This window comes from Lepisma saccharinum, chromosome 20 (assembly GCF_977018435.1).
Source record: "Lepisma saccharinum chromosome 20, izLepSacc3.1, whole genome shotgun sequence".
Classification (NCBI taxonomy): Eukaryota; Metazoa; Arthropoda; class Insecta; order Zygentoma; family Lepismatidae; genus Lepisma; species Lepisma saccharinum.
The window spans coordinates 50,085,541-50,113,463 of record NC_139248.1 but is presented as its reverse complement, the minus strand read 5'-3'; the positions used below and the strand labels follow the sequence as shown (position 1 = coordinate 50,113,463).

At 36.3% G+C, this 27,923-nt stretch overlaps 1 protein-coding gene across 2 annotated transcripts in view; it reads right to left on the bottom strand.

Moving 5' to 3' along the window:
- Positions 1–27,923, bottom strand: part of cutlet (chromosome transmission fidelity protein 18 homolog) — a 408,876-nt gene that overhangs the window by 301,159 nt on the left and 79,794 nt on the right. For both annotated transcript variants that reach the window (XM_083141467.1, XM_083141468.1), the window contains exons 12-13: positions 22,333–22,581; positions 18,469–18,576 (exon numbers count right to left, since the gene is read on the bottom strand). In XM_083141467.1, coding sequence (XP_082997593.1) covers positions 18,469–18,576; positions 22,333–22,581 — 357 coding nt within the window. The remainder of the gene's footprint in view (positions 1–18,468; positions 18,577–22,332; positions 22,582–27,923) is intronic.

Genomic DNA, 27,923 nt, shown 5'->3' with positions numbered 1-27,923 from the left:
CCAAAACACTAAAAACTTGCCTCCTTAACATACCCAAATACATTTTAAACACTTTATTTTGCTTTCCTCAAGTTTTCGGTGCTATCGTTAAATCGAAAACTTCACGTCCCTAACTATTGGTGATTCCCAGTTAAGAGTACAATATGGGGCTTATGGTAACAATGTTGCCTCATGGAGCACAGCAGAAATATGGTTCCACCCTGCACTGAATGTCTGATGTATTACACACCAAATCAAAAGTTCAGTAGCATTAAAAAACAAACACTCATTTTAAAACCAATTAAGGGAAACTAGTAAAATAACTGTAAAAAAAGATAACAGTAGTGTTATTTGTGGTACTACTGGGACGAGAAATGATGAACCCCCCCTCAGGCAGATTTGGCTACACTTAAAACTTGCTCAACATGCCCATATGAGCTTTTTGCTCAAGTGTGGTACTCCGTCTAATCCAAGATTTTTGTAAAAATGCCCTCGGGAAGTTCCTGTGAAATGATGAGCCCCCTCAGATTGATTTGTCTACACTTGCAAAAGGCACTTCTGTCAGATTGTTGTCCATAAATTTGTTAAAAATATGCCCCTCTTGATATTTTTTTTTGCCCACACCTAAAACTAAGCTCTTGCATCATGTTATGCATCAAATTATGATGCAAGAGCTTTTGTATTATGCAACAAATTATGATGCAAGAGCTTTTGCATTGTGCAACAAATTATGATGCAAGAGCTTTTGCATTATGTTGTGCAACAAATTATGATGCAAGAGCTTTTTGTATTACATATCAGTTAGTATTGTGAGAGTGGCTGAGGAGTACAGATGTGTTGTTGCAGTGCTCCTCTTATTTTTTTTTAAAATATAGCAGATTTGTATAAATTGAATTATAGGTTTGTTTGATTCAATATATAGAATTTTCTAATATATTGAACAAAGGGTTTATATTTGCCCTAGTTTGTTATACAAGATCAATACATGACACATGGTATTAGGTCAATGCCTTTCCATGCACATCACGACATGCCTGTGCAGACATGCAATTGTGAAAGGTCAGTGCTTCAGTGGATCAATACTTATTCTATCTTTGTGCATGTGGGCTATCCTGTACAACCTGTCATAGGTTTATTAAGTATAGAGTTTTGATTTGAACCCCAAGAAATTTTATATAAATACCAAAGATAAAAATATTAACACACATACACACACACACACACACACTAAATAAACAAAGCATATTGCTGAACCCAACTGATATTTTTTATTAAGCATAGAATTTTGATTTGAACCCCAGAAAATCTTATATAATAAACAACAACAAAAATGCCAAATCAAAAATATTGTAATCAATGCAATAAGAATATAACCAGCCCCAATTGGGCCAGGCATCAAAGGAATTGTAATCCAGACAAATGCAGAACTCCCACAAAAATATGCCCAAAATGCCATAAAAAATATAGCATGGAATACTTCACATATAAACATAAAGGTACTTGCTCTGCACAGTCATCAACATTGCCCCCTCAACCATCTACATCTGGTCTGAAAAGGAAGCATGAAACACCTGTTAATGCTGGACCGGCAAAGCAGCCACGCTATGAACCCATCCATAGCAGTTTTAATGGCCAACTTAGGGATTACCGGTTTGTATCAGAGCCAAAATGTGACATTAAAAATTTTTTGAACAGTATAAATTCTGATGTGCAGGCAATTCTAAATGCACAAAATGGCTCTTATAAGCTGTCCCTCAAATTGTTTACACAATATAAGAAGCCAAATGGCACAAAATTTACACAGCCCCACATAACAGAAACTGTACCGGTATATTCAAATGCAAATTCAGACAAAATAATAAGCAGTTTGATAGATCAATTAAATATTAAACACTCTGAATTTGCAGCAAAAGAGTCTGGATGGAGCCTATGCGGATCTCCACACAAGTTATATGTTAATATTTCTGAATTCAACCCATTACAAGGTTCTACTTATGTGCCATTACCTGCCAATATTAAAAACAAAACAGCCGTGGTTAATATAAAAAATAATGACCAGAAATGCTTTTTGTGGTGTATTTTAGCTGCTTTGTATCCAGTTTCAAGGCATCCTGAGCGAATAAGTTATTATAAACAACATGAAAATGATTTTGATGAGGCAATGGAGGGTTTAGAATATCCAATGTCTGTCCAGAATATTGATAAATTTGAAAAAAAAGCCAGGCACATCAATGGCAAACAATTATCTATTAATGTATTTACTTGTTCTAGTGGCCGTGACAATTGCTTGATAGATCCTCTCAGAATCAGTACACTTGATGATGAATCTGCTGTTCCGATTGATCTGCTCTTAATTGAAAAGGATGGCACAAATCATTACACTCTGATACATAATCTTGAAGCTTTAGTCAGAACACAACTAGACAAAACTCATAGAATATTCAAGTTGTGCAGAAGATGTTTGTCTGTATTTGATGGTCAAAAAATGGTGAATGGTGTTTGTGAAAAGAATGCAGAAATTGCTAAAAACAAGTTAATTGAGCATCTGAAATACTGTGGCAACCATAAACCTGTTCATATGCTTATGCCTAACCCAAATGAAAATGCCAAATTCAAAAAATTTGAAGCCTTGTTGGAACACCCAGCATATATAGTCTGTGATTTTGAATCAAACCTCAAACCCCTTGCATTCTGTAGCCCAGATCCTGATGAACCTTCAATTACATCATACCAGTTACATGAACCTTCTAGTTTTTATTATGTGGTTGTACAGGATGGGGTTGTTAGTAAAAAAGATTTATACATGGGAGCAGATGCCATCAAAGAATTTGCACAAAGAATAGAAAATGAGTGCCGTTGCATAGCATCTAATGTCTTATTAAAATCAAAACCCATGTTGCCTTTAACAGAGGAACAGATTGAAGATTTCAACAATGCAGAAAAATGCCCGGTATGTGATTCTGAATTTTCAGATATAAATATCAAGGTGAAACACCATTCTCATACAGATGGTAAATTCTTAATGGCCCTGTGTAATAACTGTAATATTAAGATCCAGAGACCAAAATTTGTCCCTATATTTTGCCATGGTGCATCCAATTATGATTTCCATCATTTGATCAGGTAAATATTTTAGCTGAAAATAATGAGAAATATATTGCCATTAGCAAAATAATTAAAGTTAATGGTGTTCCTATTCACTTAAGATTTCTTGATTCATACAGAATTCTGTCTGCTAGCCTGGCTACACTGGCCAGTCAATTATCTGATGATCAATTCAAAATCACATGTGCTTTGTTTCCAAATCAGGACCTGAAATTAATTAGGCGGAAGGGTGTATATCCATATGATTATGTTACAGATTTTTCTAAATTTGATGAGTGTTCTCTGCCACCACAACAAGAGTTTTACAGCAAAATCAGAGGATCTGGAATCACTGATGAAGATTATCACCATGCCCAGTTGATGTGGAACAATTTAAAATGCCAGACATTTGGTGATTATCACAAGGCTTATTTAAAACTTGATGTCACTCTCTTAGCTGATATACTTCAGGCATTTAGAAAATCTTCCATGCAAAATTATAAGCTGGATCCAATGTATTTTTACAGTGCTCCGGGCCTAGCATGGTCTGCAATGTTTTTAAACACTAAAATGCAATTGGATCTGATCCAGGATCAAGATATGTATCTGTTTATGGAACAATGTATAAGAGGAGGCATGGTGCAATGTTCTCAGAGATATGCCAGAGCAAATAACAAATATATTCCTGATTATGATCCAGCACTGCCATCAAATTATATACTGTATGTGGATGCCAATAGCCTCTATGGTTATGCTATGATGGATAAACTGCCATATGCAGGGCTTGAGTGGGTTGAAGATTTCAACATTGAAGATCTTAAGGATTTTGATGACAGTCACTATGGCCTGTTCTTAGAGGTTGATCTGACAATTCCTGATGATTTACACAACACATTTTCTGATCTGCCCCCAATTCCTGAGGTTGAGTGCTCACCTGGCTCTAAACAGAAGAAATTGATGATGACTCTAGAGCCGAAACAGGATTATGTCATATATTACAAAAACCTCCAGTTCCTGATGAATCATGGTGTTCAAGTGACCAAAGTTGGAAAAGTTTTGAGGTTAAGGCACTCAAGATGGTTGAAGCCATATATTGATACAAACACAGAGCTTCGAACATCTGCAATGAGCCAATTTGATAAGACCTTGTTTAAATTGATGGTCAATTCTGTGTATGGCAAAACAATAGAAAATGTCAGAAAACATATTGATGTTAAAATAATTACTGACCCCAGCCTGAGCAAAAAATTGATTGCAAAGCCCAACTTCAATTACAGAAGAATTTATGATGAGAATATGGCACTTTTCAACATGAAAAAAACAAAGATCAAGTTTGATAAGCCTATTTATGTAGGGGCTGTGGTATTGGAATTGGCCAAATTACACATGTTAAAATTGTTTTATAATGTGTTGAAGCCTTTTTATAAGGATCGTGTAAAACTGATGTACATGGACACAGATAGTTTTGTTCTTGATATTCAAACAGAAGATGTTTATCAAGATATAACACAGCCTGAATTGTTTAAATATTTTGATACCACTGAACATTCAAAAATTAAACCCCACAACAAAAAGGTGCCTGGCAAGTTAAAAGATGAGACACTTGGTGATGTTATTGTGGCATTTGCTGGGTTAAGGGCCAAGATGTACAGTTTTGAAACATGTAGTGGCGCTGTTGCCAAAAAGGCCAAGGGCATTGGCAGAGTGACTGTAGACAAAGAGCTTGAATTTGAAGATTACAAAAATTGCCTCAAATCATGTAGCACAATCAGAACATCAGAATCCAGAATTCAGAGTGTGGATCACTTGTTGACTACAAATATTGTAAGAAAAGTGGCTCTGGACCCACATGATGATAAGAGATGCATTTTATCATGTGGCATACATACTCTACCATGGGGTCATTGTGATTTGAAAAGTGGTAATCAATGCCCAATTACAGAGCATGATTTGAAATAAATAAACATGCCTATGAACTTATTTGGGTTCAAAAAACAGGCTATTATGGACCTGCCAACACCACAACCCTCTTCTGATATAATATCTAAACTAAGTGCTTTGTTAATTATTCATCTGAACAGCATACATACAGATGTTGATGATGAAACAGGTAAAACATTGTACATATTTAACAATAATTTAAATCATTACCAATTACCTGTAGGTGGTCAATTGCAATTTATTACAACCCCTGAGGGTAATGTCAAGATTTCAATAGGGAGAAATATTTATAGAATTAAGCACTCAAACATGATTTCTGGCACTGTATATACTGTTTCTGCTGGTGACTGCTTATATATTGAGGTCCCGGGATCATATGACAAGCTTATACCTTTTTTTATAGAATTAAGAATTAGATATTCAATAATAAATAACCACTAAAACAAAAATGCCTAATGATATATTTGGCCATACAAGACATGAAGATCACAGTGATGAGATTCTGATGCTTGATGTCAGAGTCAAGAAATTAAGAAGTGATTTGCAAGCTTTACAAACCACACTGAATGCCAGTCTTCAACTAGAAATTACAAATTTGCAATCACAATGCATGGACCCTCTTCTTAAAATTGATTCAGAACTCAAATTATTGATTCAGAAATATACTGACTTGGCCACATTGGATAATTTTCAAAGTTTAGAAGAAGCTGTAGCAGCTCTTCAAGCCAAATTTAAGACCCAGGCCACCAACTCTGAGCAATTGAAACAGCAATTGGAAGAGCAGATAAATAATATCCAGACACAGCTCCAAACAATTGTCAAAAGCATAAAATCACAAGAAGATTTTGATCTAGTGATTTCCACTCTAAAGGAACAGATTCAATCACTCCAGATACCTAATCTGGACCCCTTGAACAATGCCATAGCCGAGGTTAAAGAAAAAATTGAGACACTTGAAAATTTTATGAACAACTTGCCATCTTCTGATGCTTTGAGTGCAATAACTCGGAGTGTTGCCAACATTAAGCTGCAACTTGAAACATATGAAGATTTTGGAAAAATTCAAAGTACCAAAACCCATCTTGAGGGTACAATAGCAGCAGTGCAAAGTGATTTGACAAATGTACAAGAATCTCTAGAATCCCGCCTGCCTGGTATTGTAGACACACTTGTCAGTGTCCAGCAACAGATCACAAAGCTTGAAAACCTCAACACTGAATCTGAGCTATCTCATTTTCATCACTTGATCGATGATATCCAAACAAAACTTGAAATTTTACAACAATCAACACCCACTCAGGCAGATATAGCCCTGCTCCAAAATGCTATGCAAAATGTGGCTGATGCTTCTGAATTAAATAATGTGAAATTGGCACTTGAATCTTTGCAAAATACTGTAACAAATCTGCCTACATCACAGGAACTTAAAAATATTAAGAGAGCTGTGAATCGCATATTGAAATCAGAAGATATCAAGAATATCCAGACAGAGATCAAACAACTTACTCAGGCAGTGGCCACTCTACCAACTAATCAACATATTAATGAACTGCATGCCCTGTTTGAGGATATCAGAAGACAGGTCCATGATCTTACTGCTCAAAATTCAAAATTGGCAGTTATTGAAAATTTGCAACAAATTGTAGCTAATATCAAGCAACAGCTAGGGACCATGGAATCCAATCAAGCAAATGCCCTGTCTGTTTTTGCCACCCAGCTACAAGAAATTGTGCAACAATACAAAAAACTTGTTGTGGTCATAAAAATCAAGCCAGGCCATGATGATGTTGTTAGGACCATCAATGAGCACCTTGAATCTGTAACAAGCAGATTGCTTACAGCAGAAAAAGAAATAACCGGCATAATTGAGAATCCTAAACATACAGTAATTCTTGAATTGTACAGCATCCCCAACAAAGAATATGATTCACCATTTACACCAGGTGGCAAAATATATATGCTGTCCCCTGCACAATTTTATTACCAGTTTTTTGTTGGGGGCACACTGAGACCAATCAAGATCAAATATTGGCTTCAACCACAGGCACACCACTACCCCACCTTATCAATAACAAATGCTGACAACAAACCAAAAATCACCAGTGTAGAGTTAGAGGATTTTACAGATCCCAATACATTAGAAACATCTTTTGCTGAAGATGATGGCTCTCTGGAATTTCATATACAAATAGGAGACAAATTATATTTAGAAAATCCTGTAGTATCAGCTGCTGAACACCCCATAGTTGCAATATTCCTGTTTACATATTATGTCTAGACAAATTATTGTTGATGAATTACACAGACAAGCCAGACATAATTATAAGAGACTGCCAGTAGTTACAAAAGGCATAGATGATTTATGGCAGAGCGACTTGATTGAGATGGCAAGTGGACAGCTGAAAAACTTAGACAAAATCAACAAGGGCTACAAGTATCTACTTACTGTAATAGACGCATTTTCAAAATTTGCCTGGGCTGTGCCACTCAAATCCAAGACTGGAAAATGTGTTACAGAAGCCTTCAGGACAATCATCAATCAGAGTGGAAGATCACCGCGCTATTTGCAAACAGATAATGGCAAAGAATTTTATAATTCTGTGTTCCAACAATTTATTAAAAGCCAGTCAATAAAACATTATTCGAGTTACAGTGATCTCAAGGCCTCAATTGTAGAGAGATTCAACAAAACCCTAAAAAATCTTATGTATAAACAATTTACACTTCAAGGTAATTATAAATGGATTAATATTCTTCCAGAACTTCTACATAAATATAACAACTCGGTCCATTCCACAATCAACATGAAACCCTCTGAAGTAACTTCATCTGATGAGCAAAAATTGATCAGGACTGTTTATTATCCTAGATACCAGCCAACAACAAGAAAGGCCAAATACAAGGTGGGTGATCAAGTAAGAATCAGCAAATATAAGCACTTATTCAAAAGAGGCTTTACAAGAAACTGGAGCACTGAATTATTTACAGTGGTTCAAGTTAAACCTGGGACCCTTACCACATATATAATAAAAGACCACCGAGGAGAAATTCTCAAAGGCCGGTTCTATGAAGAAGAACTCAACAAAACTAAACAGCCTGTCACATATCTCATAGAAAAAATCATCCGCAGAAAAGGCAACAAGTTATTTGTCAAATGGCTAGGACTTCCAGAACACAGCTGGATCGATGCAGACAAAGTGATAATATGAGCACCTGGGATGTTATAAAAAGGCTGCCAGAACCTGAACAGCAGATTAAGAGAAATGGCAAGTTGCTGCCTGATAATATTAGATGTCTTATTGCTGGGCCATCAGCTTGTGGTAAAACTACACTAATGATTGATAATTTTTTATTGGCACCCAACTGGTTAGATTGGAAAAACAGGCACTTGTATGTCTTCTCTAAGAGCTTGGAACAATTAAAATATCAGCAGCTGATGAAGCTATATGATGGATTGGATATTGCCACTTTTGAATCAGATGTTAAGCCACTCCATGAATGTCTCGATAATTCTGTTGTTGTGTTTGATGACATTATACTGGATAATCAAAACAAGGTTAGAAATTTCTTTACACAGGGCCGACACAAAAACATTGATTGCTTCTACCTGGCACAGACTTTTTCTAAAATACCGAAGCAGCTGATCCGAGACAACAGCAATTTTATATGTGTGTTTCATCAAGATCATACCAACCTCAAACACATACATGATGAATATGTAGGTGGGGACTTGAGCTACAATGATTTTTCCAAGTTTTGCAGTAGGTGCTGGAATCAAAACAGTTATGGGTTTGTCACAATTGATATGACAAGAAAACCCAATAGTGGCAAATACAGAAATAAAATCAACAATTTTCTAGACATTGAAACATATATAAATAACCATGAAAAGGCCAATTATTGATGATCTTAAATTAAAAGATTATCTTGTAAAAAGATTTAAGGGATGGAAATCAGAGAAACGAGGAATTTATGAACAACACAAGCAAACAGAACAGCCTATTATTGATGCTATTAGTGAATTAGGTAAAAATATCAAAACTGTTACAGAGCAAAATCAAAATTTGATCACAGAGCTTGTACCTGTAGCTGCAAGGAACATATTAGATTATCCAATCACCCCACTTTCCAGTATTCATACACCTAGTCCTGTTGCTCCTCGAAGAATTGAAGCTACTCAGGATCCTATTGAATTGGGTCTTCTTGCTCAAAAATATTTAAGCACACCTAAAGACAACAAAGATGAAGTATTTGGCTTATATGCTGACACAGAGCGTGATGGTAGCATCATACATAGAATTGGCAATTTCAGAGTAACATTTATGGGAGATGATCTCATTGTATATTCAGAATCTCATCTTCGAGAAAAAGGTGGTTTTGTTAAATATCCCGGCACACCTGGGTTGTGGGAACTGATGACTAGGAAGAGACCTGGCAGCTATACAGATCAAGACTATGAGCACTACAAAGAAATATTAATAAAATCAGATGCTCTATACCAGAACAATGATCCCACACAAAAAAGAGTCAAGTCTAGCAGTGGAGCAAAATACAACAATTTAATCAAGCCCATATGGTCACAAATTAAGACAGGCAGTGGAATCAAACAATACAACACCCTGCCTAAAGAATTTGTCTGGGTTGATGATGTCAGGAAACTTGTAGATAGGTTATTGGTGATAGCTGGGGAGGAAAATGCTGGCAACCACAATTTTTACAATGAAAAGGTTGGAATTATGGACATGATAAGCACCAAATTGTCTAATTTTATAGTGAATGACACTAAGGGGATTGGATATCTTATAAAAATTATTAATACTCTACCACCTAAATTTTGGAATATTTCTGAGGGTCAGGGGTTGGTTAATGATATTATAAACAAGCTGCCATTTGAACTACACATTCCAGGCTATCAGTATTGTGGTCCAGGCACAAAATTGGACCATAGATTAAACAGAGGTGATCCTGGTGTTAATCCCCTAGATGCTGCTTGTAGAGACCATGACATAGCATACAACACACATTCTGATCTTGACAAGAGACATGTTGCAGACAAAAAATTAGAAGAGGCTGCATTTGGTAGATTTGTAAGCAAAGATGCTTGTTTGAGTGAGAGAATAGCAGCATTGGGAACCACCATAGCTATGAACACCAAACAAAAACTGGGGTGGGGGTTGTGAATATGTATATAATAAAAATACAATGAAGGCCAAGGGTGTTATGTATCAAATACCTTATGCAGGTCTTAAATCTCTTAAAACTATTGATAGTCTTTTAACCAAAAAGCAGCGGAAGAAAAAAAATTCTTGTCTTGCAAAGGGCCATGGTATGTAATTGTTGCTTAGTACCCCCCAATTAAAAAAATTACAGCAATCCAGGAAAAAATCACATGTGGGTGGATTTATATTTACTATCCCGGCCATCTTAGCAGCACTTGGGGCTCTTGGGAGCTTGGCTGGGGGATCAGCTGCCATAGCAAAAACAGTAATAGATGCCAAGAAAAATAGGGCAGAATTAGATGAATTGAAGTGCCATAACCTGGCCATGGAGAAACAAGGCAAAGGTGTTAAGAGAGCCATGAATAAGTTTAAAAAAAACAAGAGCCGCTTACAAACCAAGATATTGAAGCTTTAATCAAGCCACTGGGCATCAAAAATTTTAGAGGTGTGTACATGTCTGATTCTTTGCCAGAGCAACCACTCAACAAAGAGTGTGGCATTGTTAATTTGGATAAGTACAAAAATCAGGGCACTCACTGGATCTGTTATCTTAAATATTTAAAAGATGAGGCATTTGTGTTTGATTTATTTGGAGGTGTTCCACCTGAAAATTTAGTAAAATATCTAAAATCAGCTAATTTTTATTACAATAATGCCCGTGTTCAAAACTTCAAAGATGTTAATTGTGGACATTTGTGTTTATCTGTTCTCAGATATCTGTCTCAAATAAATAAACCATCAATTGAAGATTTTCAAAAGGCCTTGTGGTATTTAAAACATCATGGGGGTATTCCATCTCACCAGCCAAAATTCAATATTGAAACTCAAATTACATGATGATATAGTATATCCCAAAACAATAGCTCTCAGAGCATTTTATGGCATGTACTTGATCCCTAATATTACACACCACAACAACACAATTGCAGTAGGGGATCAAAAAATTGTCATCACTCCAGGGCAATATAATCTGTCCACTCTAAATGCTCAATTACCCAGAGGTATAGTTTTAACTCAAAATTCTGTCACTCACAGAGTAGAGATTGTATCTGCTACAGAAACAGTGGATCTGGGTACTATAGGAGAGCCGTTAGGCTTTGAGAACAACACAAAACTTGAACCGGCCATCAAACACACTGCTATTAATATACCTAAATTCTTAGCCATAGAGACTCTGAATATTCACTGTAATGTGGCTGAGGGTATGATCACCAAATCAAATGGCATAGGCACTCACAAACAAACTGGCATCATTGCAACATTTAAACCTAATTCTGAATTTATGGAGCCCATCATCTACACTCCATCCCCAACATTATATTTTCCTGTGTGCCATAATAGAATAGATTATATTGAATTGATGGTCACTAATGAAAAAGAAGAATTGGTTGATTTTGCTGGAGCCACAACAACTGCAATCATAGAGAATAATATTTAAATAAAAATACATACAAAAAAAAATGGAAAATATTGAGAGTTATGAGCTACAATCATTCCCCCCAAACAGGAGGACCTTTGCAAATTTAAATCAACCCAACACAGAGATTGAGGTTGATCTTGATGTAGGGGATGGCTTTATACACCCCCACAGAGCAGATCTATACATCAAATTTGATGTTGTAAAGCTCGATGGTACAGATTATCCGGCAAATTCAAATATAAGATTGGTGGACAATTTTGTGCCGCATCTGTTCTCTGAAATTGAGATCAGAAAGCATGGTGTTGTTATAAACAGAGTGGATTATCCCGGCATTACCTCCACAGCTTTGGCCACACTAAAATTATCCAAAACCGAGGCATCATACTACAAAATAGGTGGATTTGAGGCTGGTGATAAAATATTATCTAAGAGCCACACAGTGCTGTTCCCCATGCGCCTGTTGCCAGGATTCTTCTCAGATTACAAAGATATTATGTGGAAGGGTGGTTTAAGAATCACATTTAGAAGAGCTGCCAATGATAATAATGCTTTGATGAGGTACAGTACATTAAACTCTACAGGGGAAGCTTTGCCTAATACCCTACCTGATGAGGGCAAATGCATTATTCAGACTATGGAACTAAGAATCCCGGTTGTTGAATATGAATCCAGTTATGCTCTTAAATACAAAGCAGATATAATAAAAAATCCACAAGTACCTTTACAATTTTATACATATCAATGTGTACAGAAGCCTGCCGCTGGTACTTATTATGAGTTTGATGCTACAAATTCATTCTCCAGTATACAATATGACATGCCAGATTTTGTGGTGGTACTGTTTCAGACTGGAAGACACAATAATCAGGAAAAAAATTCAAGTAGATTTGATAACTGCAACATCAAGAACATATATCTTAAAAATGGCAGAAATGAGGTATTTCCTAGAGAAAATTATAATTTAGACATGTCCAAGGATGATTTTCTTAAATTATATGAAGCATTTACGGCATACAAAAGGGTCACTACTGGCAATACTGACATGTATTACACACCAGATGAATTCAAAGCACAGAGACCCATGTTTGTCATCAACACTTCAAAAAGAAAACAAGTTGTGGTTAATGACAGGACAAACATTAAAATTATCTGTGAATTCCACGATACACTCCCTGATGACACCATATGTAGTGTTATTCTCATAGGTGAAAAATCATATGTTTATGATGTAAGAAATGAGAGAGTCACAGAACAATTCTAGAAGAATTACATTATCTTAATACTAGATATACAAGTTGAGGCTGGTGTCCAATTGAACTTAAACCAGAAGTAAATATGTGTGGGTGTGGGTGGGTGTGGGTGTATCTTGGCTTAGTTTTAGGTGTGGGCAAAAAAAAATATCAAGAGGGGCATATTTTTAACAAGCTTATGGACAACAATCTGACAGAAGTGCCTTTTGTAAGTGTGGACAAATCAATCTGAGGGGGCTCATCATTTCACAGGAACTACCCGAGGGCATTTTTACAAAAATCTTGGATTAGACGGAGTACCACACTTGAGCAAAAAGCTCATATGGGCATGTTGAGCAAGTTTTAAGTGTAGCCAAATCTGCCTGAGGGGGGTTCATCATTTCTCGTCCCAGTAGTACCACAAATAACACTACTGATAACATTACATTCCTCCTATACTTGGTACATATTCATTCTTGTCTCTCTCAAATATTAACGATTTTCGTTTCTGACAAAAACACTCTTATTCAGGGGTAGTGATCTCAAAAGTAAAAGTCCACAAGACCCCATACCGAACTCTAAAGTTAGGATTGTCTGTGTACTGTCAAAGACTTGCCACCGGGTGAAAATTATTTCAACGCAGGGTAACATAATGTGAAGTGCCCTCCCTTGGTACACCAAAACATGATATTGCTTCCTCCTTTATGTATAATATTGGGGTGGTTGTTGTTGTTGATAATGATGATTATGGTGATGGATGATGATAAACCTTTTGTAAAGGCTTTTGTGTAAGCGGTTAAAGGTTTTCTTGTTAATAAAAAAGCTGACAAATATCTGACCAGCAGCTAGGATGTCAGATGTCACTCAAAATAAACTTCCTAGATTCTCATTTGGATTTTCCCCCCAGAAAATAACGACGATTCTACCAAGATATTCACTGAATAGAACAACAGAAAGATGGGACCCAAACATGATTGGTGAGTTTTGAAGGTTCCTTCTACAAGATGATGCAACAATGCAAAGTTTTTAGTGATATGGTTTGTACAAAATTGATTTCTTCCATTCATATGACCTTGGTCTGTTTATTCATTTTAGCTTTCAGATTTCCAATGTTTTTCAACTACACTGTTCTTAAAAAAGAAAAAAAAAAGAAAAAAAATTCTGGAGGAAAAAGTTCTGATTCCTATTGCAAATTTCTGCTGATTTCAAATCTGTATTTAGATTTTCTGTCAGGGATAGTTTACAAGTAATCGCGGTTTTATTTTTCTCTAATATTTTTGCAATTTTAAGGTGAATATTGAGTGAACTCATGGAATAATTTTATTATCCTTTCTCTATGTCTAGTATATTATGTTTATAATTTATAAATGTGATATGTGACACAATATTTGCAAACAGAATTGTTGTATAATACTTATTTTACAAAAATATAATAAAATTATTGCATATTTTCTCGCATGGCGGCGATAGTGAAACATGCGTAAGATCGTGCTCCCAGTTTAGAGAATAGGAAGCAATTATAGGATGAGATAAAGTGTTCCATTTCAATTTACACAGACGAGTGAACCTATACACGTACTGTACAAACATATTTTGAAGCAATCTTTGCCCGAACTGACTATCTACAAGTGAAACAGTACACGAAGACCCCTGGAAAGCATAACGTAGCTTCTTCTGCAGAGAACAACCTTACCACCTGGCCGAGCACAGCCACCAGCACGGACCTGGTCAAGCAGATTTGCGACAAGGTAAAATCAGCTATTCAAACACCGGAGGTAATAAGTGCAATAGTCGAGGCGATTATTTGAATTAAATTTGATTTAAAAGTTTTGGGTGCATCAGCACTCAGGCTATTGTGCACCCATTACATTATACGGGGTCCAGCCCCTTATCGTTACAAAGAACAACTCTAATGTTGCATAACTAAAAATCTAAAAATATTCTGACTTTTGTTAAAAGCTGAGGCTGTAAAGGAGTACTCAGCACACACAAGGACTAAAAACAGGACAACACACACAAAATTATATTGGCCATAGTGCCAGTCGCCAGAGCCTTGTTCGTCTGCAAAATGCAATGTGGAAGCGATTATTGAAAAAGTTAATAAAATTGTGAATGAGTGTCTTGAAGAAATTATGAAGTTTAACAGTGAAGAGGTGAATGACCTTCGCGAAGAACTGAAGGAGGAGGATGAAAAGGTCAACGAGCTCAATGATCACATTCATGAACTCTAACAGTATCAAAGATGCAACTGCATCAGTATCTTCGGCATACCCGAGACTGAAAGAGAAAGTATAGACAACATAGCTCTATCTCTATTCGAGGATCAGCTGGGAGTAAAAATTCATCTAAACGAGATTTGCCGATCTCACAGAATTGGTCCAAGAAGACAAGTATACCGAGGCCAATTATTGTGAAATTTGCTACATATAGGTCAAGATCCGAAATGTTCCGTAACAGAAGATGATTAAAAAACTCTGGTATCGTCATCCGCAAAGATCTATGTTTTCAGCGGCTGCAAGTTCTGAACAAAGCCATGGAGAAATTTGGAGGAAAAAACGTCTACACACAAGATGGGAAAATCATCGTTGTAAGAAAAGGTGAAAAAAACCTTCATAACAAACAAAAGACAGCTGCATTCCGTGAGTGTACGTTAGTACTTTAACGTAAATCAGTGAAAAACTGATAGTGCAAAAAACTGGTTGCATTACTTATGTTTCGTGTGCAACATCGGACAATTTCATAATCAAATTATAAATTATGTATGAACTAATATGTGAACTGAGACTGGGAAAATTGAACTACAGTATACTTTCTCTAGCATAACTCTATTGTCAACAATGAACACTTTATTTTGTGTTTGCTACTTCTTTTGAAGTATGGATGTGTATTGGTGCGCGTGGTTTTGTGTCAGTTTTTGTGTGCTTGTTTATATCTATAAATAAAGTGAGAAGTTGTGAGTGTATGCACTACGAGTTTTCGTGGAAGTCAGGTAAGTGTTGTATTATTTTTCTCAAAACCGTTCGCTGGCATTTCTGGCCAAGGATTCCTCTCAAAAAGCCATGTGAAAAAGAATCATTAAAATGTCTCCTCTCTCTCTTTCAAGGATGGGTAACAGTAGTGTCTGTAAAAGCTGGCTCTTCTCCCCCCACATGCCTAAGGCACAAACTACTTAAACCCCCCCTTACTGGGTCAATGACACACAAACCCGACAAGTCAGCTGGGAAGGGAGGGTTGCCACATTTTAGCATAGCTCATGCAAATGTCTGGTCCTTGATCCCCAAAATCGACGAATTGAGTCACGTGGTACGCGAAAAGGCATATGACGTAATTATCGTCACCGAAACTTGGCTTTGCAATACAGATGATACAAATTAGATTAACATTCCAGGTTACACGATTATCCGGAACGACAGAACAAACAAGAGAGGCGGGGAAATTGCCATCTTCTTCCGCTCTATCCTCCGAGTAAATGTCGTCGATATTCAGTCTCCAGAAGAAACAGCGGTTGAATACATGAATATCATTCTTAATATTAACACTTTAAAACTTGGTATCTGTGCAATTTATCACCCACCAAACGTTTCGTATACCAACTTGTCTGTCATTGAGGATAAGACCAATAAGGATTGTTAGAATCACAAAGGAGCCGACGCCATGGGTAACAAGCAACATTAAACTTCTTTAGGGTGGCCACTCTAGGACCACAATAAAATTCAAGTATAATTCCAGTTTTCAAGGCCAACTTTCCAAAAATTCAAGCATACAAGCAGATGTCTCCTCTGCTTCAACCTAACGTAATACCGCCTCCTACCACCCACAGACATACGCAAGCAAGTACTGGGTGAGTCGGTTAAAAGAGCCCCCGTGGAAAATGTGCTCCTTGCATGTAGGCAACCCTGGTACACCGAATAGAAGAGCAGGGTAGAGAACAGTCCAGGATATCGATGCCAGGCAATTTAGACAACTTGACACAAACGTAAATGAATGAAACATCTCTTCTGTAAATACAGTACAGTGTGACAACAACCTACCTGAGGAGGTGCTGGAAATTCCCTCTGTTGACCTCGAGGCACGTGTGCAGACGATACCACATGTTCTGAAAAGCACAGGTGAGGACATCCTGCGAGATGGCCTGAATAGCTGTAATAATGTTGTTCTGGAGTTCTTCGAGTGTGTGAGGGTTGTTGCTATACACCTGTCCCTTTAGAGCTCCCCACAATAAGAAATCACAGGGTGATAAATCTGGAGAACGAGGTGGCCAAAGTTGGTTCATGCCACGGCTGATGACGCGATCAAGCGGGAACATTGACTCAATGCGTGTGATCGTTGCACATGCTGTATGCACCGTGGCTCCATCCTGCTGAAAGTAAGCGTTCCTTCGCTCATCCTCAGTCAGTTGTTCAACAAACACGTTGAATATGTTACTGATGTAACGAGCCGAGTTCACAGTCTCATGGAAGAACACGGGGATGATGGGGCATAACAACACGGCAAACCAGACACCGAGTTTCTGGACATGCAATGGAACCTCCATGAACACGTGTGGATTGTCACCTGACCAGTGTCGCGTGTTCTGGGAGTTTATGTAGCCTGACAGATGGAACCATGCTTCATCGGAAATGAACAAGTAACCATCCTGTAGCACCTCTGGAGCAATATTGGACAGAAACCACTCACAAAACTGTGTGTGAGCTGCCTTGTCCACATCCCGCACCTGATGCATCACGGTAACTTTGAATGCGTGCAATTTCAAGTCCTTCTTCAGGATCCGCATAGCGGTTGACTGGGACACCTGCAACTGTTGTGCCAAACGCCGAGATGATTTTCGTGGACTGCATATCATTAGCTGTGCTGCATCGCCCACCTTTGCCTCAATGCGGAAAGTCTTTGGATGTACTTTTGGCCTATTCAGCACGGATCTGGTTTCCCACCATTTTGCAACCAGTTTTGGCATTACTGATTTGGTTGGGGGGCCTTTGCTGGAACTCCATTCACCGCGAACTCAGTCGTAAACAAATCTGCACACTGTTTCCAAGAACCAAGGCGTGCATATGTCTTGACAACAAAGATATGCTGCTGCACCGTTAACACCATGCTGACCCAGCGACCCACACTCACAACTTTCCTCGCCACTCAACTGTCCTGCATGCTGCCTGCCTCAAGGTCACTACTCGACATATTCTTTTCAAATCCCCCTCAATGTCATGTTGTCGAAACTGTTTGGCATCGATATCCCGAACTGTTCTCTACCCCGCTTCCACTGGCTAAAACAATAACTTTCCGGTTATGATCTGAAGGGAGAATTTGAGCTCGTGTGTTTGTACTAATATTAAGTCAACAGGAAGAATACATAAAATAAGTTAGGGCACCCTGTTAAATTATTTTCCATGTTACAGTGGAACCTCGATTTTACATTTTTCAGGGAGCAAGTTGAGAAAACTTAAATGCAGGAAAATATAAAATCGAGGACAATTTTATAATATTTTGCTATGTTGGCACCATTAAGATTGAATGTATAATGTGGGAAAATGTAAAATCGTGGTTCCACTGTATGCATTTGTAATTACATTAATAGTGGAAATAAATTGCTACATACCTATCTTCTTCAGTCCCTTTGTTCATTTTGATACCACAAGAAACTGATTCTGAATCTTCTATTGGCAAAAGTTGGCCATTTTCTGGTGAACTTCCACTATATCGATTTCTATTGGAGAGAAAAAAAACAAGTATTTTCACATTTGAACTACAACATACATTAACAATTTTTACCAATACAATATTTTAACTAAAACTATGGAGATGTAAGAGTACTTGAGGGCCATGTCCACATCCAAGTGACTTTATGTTGGTAACGTCTGGTCAATATTTCAAGTTCCATTTCCAATGTTATCCAACTTACTCAATTGGAGTCTACTACTATTTCTTTCAAGTAGCTCTTGAATTGTTCACAGGCTGCCGAGACAACACCGAAATTTGGAACTGCCAACAGAGCTTAAACTCAATATCTCTCACACAAAATTAATAGGGCCAATCATTTGATCACAAGGGAATCCACTACATATGTATTTAGATACGTAGCTATACATTTCAAGATATTGCAATATTTTAAAAGGGGGTAACATTCTTGTCTTGCTGTAGATGAAATTTTTAATCAGCAGCAGCTGAAGACACCACTTAACATGTAACTGACAGAAGAAATCTATGTTACTCATTTTGAAATCCGATACAAATTTTGTAAGCTTTTTCCTCAGTAATAATCCCAGAACACAAATCCATTTAATTAAAGCAGAGCTTACATCTTGTGGCAAGATAGATATTAAGAAGTAATAGTGTTTTTTTTTTTTTTACAATTACTATATTGGTTCAAAGACTGTTGAAATACTGTGATAGCAATTTACGTGTCAGAAAAACCCATAAAGTGAATGTAAAAACAACTTATATTACTTACTCATAAATCTATGTAAGTGAATTTTACAGTCATGAAACTTTCTCTGTTGCCTGTACTACTGACTACAGAACATAAACCAAAGAGAAGATAAAGTCTTCTGGATAATATCAGTTGCCAATGTTGTAATTTCTAGAATATTTTTCCTTTGTAATGTAAAAATGTTTTTAGATTTTTTTTTAGATATATTCCTGAATACCACCATTTCAACAGAAGAGATAAAGTACAGTTTCTCAATACTGAATATGCCATACATTTTTCTGAGCTTGGACGATGCCATCTTTTGTGAAAACTTCATTCCCTTTTTTGGAAAAGTTTTTCTATTCAGCAGAATGAATGGTGGTAGTCTATGACCATAAGCAGTGATACAAAGAAAAACCGTAACTCTTTGCTTTTCCTACCCAGTAGTTTTAAAAACAAGCCAATTTAAGCCAAATTGGCAGGGTTTTTCAATCATGCATTCCTTGTCCACACACAGAGTATACATCAAATTACAGTGAACATTGTCGGTATATGAACAAGTTGTAGCTGGTGCACAATAATCAAAATACAGTGGAACTCTGATTTTATGTTCCTCGGTTTTACATTTTCCCGTATTATACATTCTATATTCATGGTCCCAATAGAGCAAAATGCTATAAAATCTTCACCGATTTTACATTTTCCCGCATTTTAATTTTTTTTAACTAGGTCCCCTGAAAAATGTAAAATTGAGGTCCCACTGTATGAGAGTTGCCATGTTTCACAGACTCTGGATACATTCTTTACAGATATTCATATTGTAACAACCACTACAGGTACTAGAGGAATTATTAGGATGCTCTACTTTGCCTGCACTGTACTTTTTAGTCTTCCATGTAGGTACCGTTGCATAGTAGAATATTTTTTGTTGTACCTGATTATTGACCAACAATCAATCTGGTGAACAAATAAAGGTGATTTTTGTGTCTCATTCATTTAAAACCATATTAGGCAAGTTTTACAATTCATGAAATTTTATTTCTGTAGTTCTATTAGTTTCTGATATACTGGGAGACAACACAGTATTAATTATTAACCCATACAATCAATGTGGGTTAATCAGCCAGATCAATGTGGATAATTTGTACATTTGTGGTAACATTTGGCTGGTTCTTTTTTCATTGAATTTTAATTTTGTAGCTTTATTAGTTTCTTGGATATTAGTGGGTGATTCATATTAAACTACAGATGGTTTGTGAAAAATCATACTAAGCTCCCATTCTTTGAATGCATCAAATTCCATCTTCCATCTTTTTCCAATACATGGGCAAGTTAGGTAACACCAATTTTAGACTTGCAAGGAAAAAGAAGATAGATAAAAACCACACAAAGTACACTTCAGTAGCTACAAAATGAAATATGGTTGAGGTTCCTAGCTCTAATGGTTTCTGAGATACAGTGGAACCGTGATCTTACATTTCTCAGGGGACCAAGCTGAAAAAACTTAAAATACGGGAAAATGTAAAATCGAGGAAAATTTTATAACATTTAGTATGTTGGAACCATAAATCGAGGTTTCACTGTATTAAGATTTTAAACAGGTAAGTGAAGGGAAAAAAATGTCAACTGCCATGTTGGAAAAATGTCTGTTTCAGAACTAAGCGTAGACATTTTTTAAGCATTGGTTCTGATACCCTTAAACATGCAAAACAAATATTTTTCTAACTGCTCATGGAACATATTGTTCTTAAATTGGATGATTTTACACGAAATGACCCTATGGGAAAACATAATAAACAGATAAGTCTCGGTGAAATGCTTCAATAAAACTTCCATTGTATTATTTCTCTGCTCATTTAGTTGCATGACACAAATAATTTATCTGTATAGCTCAGAAAGAAAGCAAAAGTACAAAAAAAAATTCACTCTAAGAACCTTTATGTCGGTTCATAAAAACATGACAGTGGTCATCATGTAAAGAAATAGACTGATATTAATAAAAAAAATAAAAAATGTACTTTCTTGCAGTTGTATGTTTTCACTTGTTCAACATTTTGACACAAACATACATGGGACATTGTCACGAACAAAGAACACTGATGAAATAAAGGACAAATGGATAACTTTAAACCAAACAGGAGACCTAAATTTAATTATGAGACTTTGATCTTCCAATATATGGCTATTATAATAATGTGTAACAAGAAGGAAGCAGTAAGAAAAAAATATTCAAATTTAAATATTCAAATGTATTTTTGAGCTGGGCTCCCACTTCGCCGAATAGCTCTACTCTCTACCTTGGTACAAGGGACCCTGGGTTAGTTTCCCACTGAGAGTTCAAAAATGTCTGTGTTGACCCAGCAGCATGAGGACAATTGGGGAGCTACTTGAAGAGAAGAAGTAACAGGCTCTGGTCTCGAAAGGCACAAAAACACTACCACATACTACACTTTTTTATTCACCTGCTCTATTGGGGTGACTCCATTTTTTAAAAAAATCAATTTTCTTCCTCTTCTTCTCCTTTTAACACTCATTATTGGAAGGAACAATGTATAAATTTCACCTTTGCTAAAAGCACTGTCAATCGGAAATAAACAATTTCATCTCTGTATGACATTAGTTCTCGAGCTACAGTTTTTGGTACATCATGGCAAGTTTGAAAAGCACGCACTTGAAAATTACGTACAGAGGTTATCGACACATGCAAGGCTCCATCTGCTAAATGTTAATGAAATGAAACAACTACTTAATTAACTTCAAAAGACAAACTTTGCTTCACTATGTGCTTACTTTGATTTATAGATTTGGTTCACTTTACTTTGCTTTTCTGCCACTTTTGGCTAATCGCGAAGATGAGGATGAATGTTGATATCATGAACTGATGAAGAGACACACATAAAGAACCGCTATGCGCAAACTATGCTGCCACAGAGGCCAGCTTTGTGCTTACATCCAGAGTATTATTAAAACTAATTTATTCACTTATCACATATTACATGAGTATTAAAGATAACATAAGATTTAAAAGACTAGAAATACAAATGTGAGACTCACCTCTTTGGACGTGGAATTTGAAATATTTCTTGCCATACAGCAAAAAGAGTTTTCTGCATGTCTTTTTGTCCAATATTTGACTTCTGTACATCTCTCAGCCTCAGTTCTTTGCCTTGTATTCTAAAGAAATGCAATGCTGACAAGCATGATCTAATATCATTCTGAGTTTTCTCACACAATGCTAGAAGAGCCCCTAGATCTGTTTTTAATCTCTGCTTTCTACATATTTCTAAAAGTCGTTGAGCTAACCTAAAAATAAGCATCAAGAAATAAATGAATTATAATATGGAGAATATTTCAACATAATACTTCATTACATATAGGGCAGATATTTATTTATTATTGATATTCATTAAGGCTGAGCCGATACCATTTTGAACCGATACCAATGTCAATGCTTTCACTGATTCCCATTGATACCATACCTGAAAATTGTAATAATTAGAAGTTGTTGATGTTATGGTGGCAGAGGCCACCGAAATTAATGGAACATTTACAAGTAAGTTTCGCGGATATATCTTTAGTAACTCGCTTACGTCTTATATAGAAGTTGTTGGATAGATCTTGCTCAGGATAGGGACAAGTAGAAGGCTTGCATTGCTGCATCCATAAACCTTCAGGTTTAAGGATAGAGAGTTACTTAGAAGTTGTTCAAAGTATTGATTAATATTAGCGTGCAAGTATTCCACTTGAATTATATGCATCAATTTACCAAAATTTGTTGTTTAAAATGTTCTAGAATTACATCAGAATATTAAATTACATGTTATATTGTCACAAAATTCAGTTATTTCACACAACAATGGTGCAAAATAAAAAGGAACTTCGAATTTTGCATAATTTCCAGGATAATTAGACTCCACAAAAGTGTCGCGTGACATTTTTGCAGAGCCCATGAGAGACCAAAATGAAGGAAAGTATTGGTAAATTAATTACAACTGATACTTTCCGATACCGATACATCGGCATCGGTACTGGCTCAGCCCTAATATTTATTTTTCCTCACACTGTTAGAGAAAGTGCGATGGAGAATTTGAAAGATCAATTTGGATTACTAGAGAAAATGATCACGTACACAACTCACAACAGTATGTGATTAAACACAAAATTCTTTAAAACATCCAAGTTTTCTAATCTTAGTTTAAAATTTCATCCACCACCTTGGAATATGAAAAAATACTGATTACCTTAACAAAAATATTAGATCTATAAATCAAGAAATAATGCTCTGACATTTGATGAGTTGTAGTGATTAGTTATGATAGCTGACCACAAATATCAGGAACTGTGCTTAAGGGATATGTTTGTAGCTGAATGTGCTCCTTGACAATTGGCAGGAAACGTGGAATGCGGTAACGGGAAACAAGCTTCATGCTATTAAGCCCACTATGGGTGCATCGCAATCCTAGTCCCGTCCATCTCGTCGAGAATAATTTCTTCTCACTCGACTGTGCATTGGACACAGTTGTCTAAAGCATGGGCACTTGCTGCAAGGGCTGGACCCTCCGATGTGTCGTGTGTGCAATGTTGTTTTAAGAACTCAGCATATTCTTATTGAATTATAATTCCTTTCCTCAGATAGACTTTTAATCTTCCCAGCTATTTGTCATCCCTGTTGAATGATGACAACAGTGTTTTATCACATGTATTTACCTTTTTAGAAAAGCTGGTCTCTTCCACTGTCCGTGAGGAAGCTTTTAGTGTATTCTGACTTTTTAATGCGTTGTGTGTGTCTGTGCAGGTCCCTTTACAACCTTGCACCTTTAATTTTTCCCAAAGGGTTTTTTTATACCCCATGTCATAATCTTTTTAAGTCAGAATTTTAGATAAGGGGACATTTTCCCACATACACTGAAGGGTGCAAAATAGGCCAAAACTGATATTGATGTGGTAATTGAAAATTCCAACATTAATATTCTTTCAAAAATAGCTATTAAAATTGTGTGATGTGTTCAGTGAAAGAAAAAAAGAAAGAAATATGTTCAAGGCAGTTCGTGACATTCCTCCAGCTAAGCTTGCATTGACATCACAGTAACTAATAACCCTATGCTCCTCTCACAAAAAGCTTAGAGACTCATTCAGCCTGCTACGGGACTTCTCCACGTATAGAAAAAAACACTACAGGCATCACAACTGACATTTTATTTCTGCTTATTAAATTTAATATACAGCTCAACTCGCAAGTATTTTGAGCGAAAGATTAGACTATTCTTACGCTGTTATTTATTACAAAAGATTTTATCAATTTCAGCTTCAAAAATCTTCTTTCTACTAAAGACTTAGAGACTGTAAGTTGATCAAGTATAGACAGACTGTCTCATTTTGATAAATTTTCAATTGTGTAGACACAATTCAATGAGTGCATGTATATTACATCATGCCACCTTCTGTTCTTGTGTGAATTATGAAGTAGCATTGCATTAACCCTTTCCGGATGAGCCTGAAGATACGGAGTTTATCTAAGGGTTTTTGCTGTTTTTCAAAAAGCTCATAAAAAAGTGTGTTATTATTATTATTTAACATTTGTTCCTGAAATCTACGACACGTCCTCTTTCCACAGATATATGTTACATTTTATGTAATTTTTTCTCATATTTATAATTTTTTTCTGCATATCATTTTTTTTCAAAGTAAAAAAAAAATATTGCATTAAAGAAGTTACTGAAAACATACATTGAAAAGGCATTCAGGGTGGCTACAGACAAGGAAAAATGAAATTCCCTGACTTTTCCAGGACAAAATTTAGATTTTTCCCTGACAATTATAAACAAAATACATGTTTTGCAAATGGAAATAAGAATGCCATACAGATCCAGGTATATGAAGTACTTATATTAGCTTCCACGAAATTGACTCTATTTCTCTATGATTTTCATTCAAACTGCAAAATAGTGAATATGGAAAATTATTACTATTCACAAGCTAGAGAGGAATTATGGGATTTTTTCATATGCAGTCAGTTTTTCAATAAAATATTTGATTTTTTTTTAAAGTTACAACTAAATTAGTTTAGAGTGAAGTGATTGATGCAAAAACTAATTTTGTAGTTTTCAATCTCTTTAGCCTTTATCGTTATTATATGTCGATATTTTCACTGAGGTTTGGTTAAAGATGGCAGCTCTCATACAGTCTCCAACTGACTGCGAGGAATGTGTGGTAATCAGATTTTTGCACGCTCAGAATCCGACATAGAGCCACCAGCAATCGTGTGAAGTGTACAGACCAGACATCATTAGCGATAGTACAGATCAGACGAAGGTCAATCCAATGTGCACGACCCCATACAGCTGAGTACATGCAGGCTCTTTAACATGATTATGCTGAAAATTAGATTAGGAGTCAATGTAACTAATGCTTTTAATTTCTACTGATATTCTTGTTTTATTTATGCCTAATCGGTAGCGATCTTGATCTTTTGTTATTTTTCTTCCAAATTGGTGTTATTATTTTTTTTTTATTACTCAGTGTTATTTTTTCAAGAAATCGCATTTTCATTTTAGCACATTTTGTGGCAAATATACCTAAAATTATACCTTCATGGTGTTTTTAAACTAATGTTTTAAATTGCAGGTCATGTGGTGTACATATTTTCGTGACAGTTTGATATGTTGAAACCGATTTTTGAGGAAGTTATTTTTCATTACTTCTCGTTCGACAAATGCCAATGTTACGACTCCCCTGTGGTGGTAGGTGAGCACTCGACCTCCACCAAAATTGCACCACTTAGCTCGGTGATTCAAGACACTTCTTGCGCGACAAATACTGATGATGTGGCTTCTGTGTGTACCCCGCCGCTTTGACCTGTGGTGGAAATTGTTCTGATAGAAGTTGAGAAAATCGTTGGAAATATTTGATTCAATGTGGTTGTCAAAATTATTTCAAGTACATACAACATTATCGTTTTCTATTGGATAAAATGTTGGAAAACTTGTGTGTTCTAGATACACAAATATCGCACATTTTGTTTCTTTAAGCCTAAAAAAGACAAGAAAGTTGGATTTCGGGGCATTTTTAGTTGTTTAAGTACATTTTTAAAATTTGCGAAAAATGCCAATAATTCACATTTTATGCCTAATTCAAGTTATTTCACTATTTCGAATTTTTCACTATTATCACGTTTGTGAAAAATAAAGGTCCCTACTAATTGGAACTTACTTTCTGAACGCCCCTTGTATAAATCAGTAGATGAAAAGTGAAAATTTAGGGTCTGGCAGAGAAACGTCAATTACTGAAGAAAGTGATATGCTTTTAGGATTGAATGAATCCAGTAATTATGATATTAAATATTTTCATATTTATTATTATAATTTTATTTAATAACATTGGACATTCCACAAATTTAAACAGACAGGACCGAAGGGGGTGGGGGTTGGCGTGAATTGCAATACGAGTGTTGCAGAAAATTTGAGGTTGGGAGCATCATGCACTTGTCAAATTTATATGACGTTTACCAATGCAGATTTCTGTTTTACTTTTCGTGACATTATCCAACATATATATCCCGATTTCTTTGATTCTTCTTGACATGGAATTATAGTTCCATGTCATTGTAAACGAATGTTAACCTGTGCAAAACCAGTATTACGCCTGGATGAGGAAAGAAAACCTTCGTACACTTTTCTACATTGAATAAGATTAAGTGAGCCAGAAGAGTAATAAAATTCCAGCAGCATATTTGCAGTGGTGCAGCAGACTAAGGCTCTATTTTTGTTGGATGTTGCATCTGACAAATGCCGTAAATGACAAAAAATGTCATACTGGAATATCCAAGAAACGTCGGATTCATGAGAGCGCAATGCGTGTGATTTTTGTCGGATGTCGCAGAATGACAAGCATCGAACTGCTACGTTCGACATTTATATAAGGAGCCAAAAAGTTTGTTCAATGAAATGTTGTACCACACCAGACAAACTCGGATGTACAAGGCTCTGTTTATGCATGGAATATTTTTCAGATGTTGCAGTCCGAAGTCATCCAACAAAAATTAATTTCATAACAATGGCATGCATGCAATTTTTGTCGCACGTTGTAGTGAACATTTTGTCGAAGTTCAACATTAGTTGAACAGCGATATCCGACAAAAATCATATGCATCAATGGAGCCTACATGTTCATCCAACATGTACCATGACATTAAACAAATTACAAGGTTGCATAGTGCCCTTTTTGTTTCCATGTTCCTTCAGAATGTCCGACAAAATGCCATTGTACGACGTCCAACAACTATCAGAGAATGCCACAGTGATAATGCCCATCTCCACCTTCTCCACCCTCCACCTGTTGACTGTTCTGCCCCCTTACTACTTCCATACAGATAACAAAAATAACGATAATTCAATGCATTTTCCATGTGATATTTAGAGGCTTATCAAATTTGTCTGCCCCTCCGGAAATTTCTCTCTCTCTCTCTCTCTCTCCCCTCCCCCCTCACTGGTTTCTGTTCTGGCGCTGTGGTTGTGTTGAACATAAAAGGGACCTAAAAGTTGAGGCCGAGATTTAGCAACAAGATTTCCTGTTCCCATGCAGCGCTACATAATGACATCTTTCAAAGCAAATGCCTCGCACATTCATTCCATCGCCTATTAAAAAAA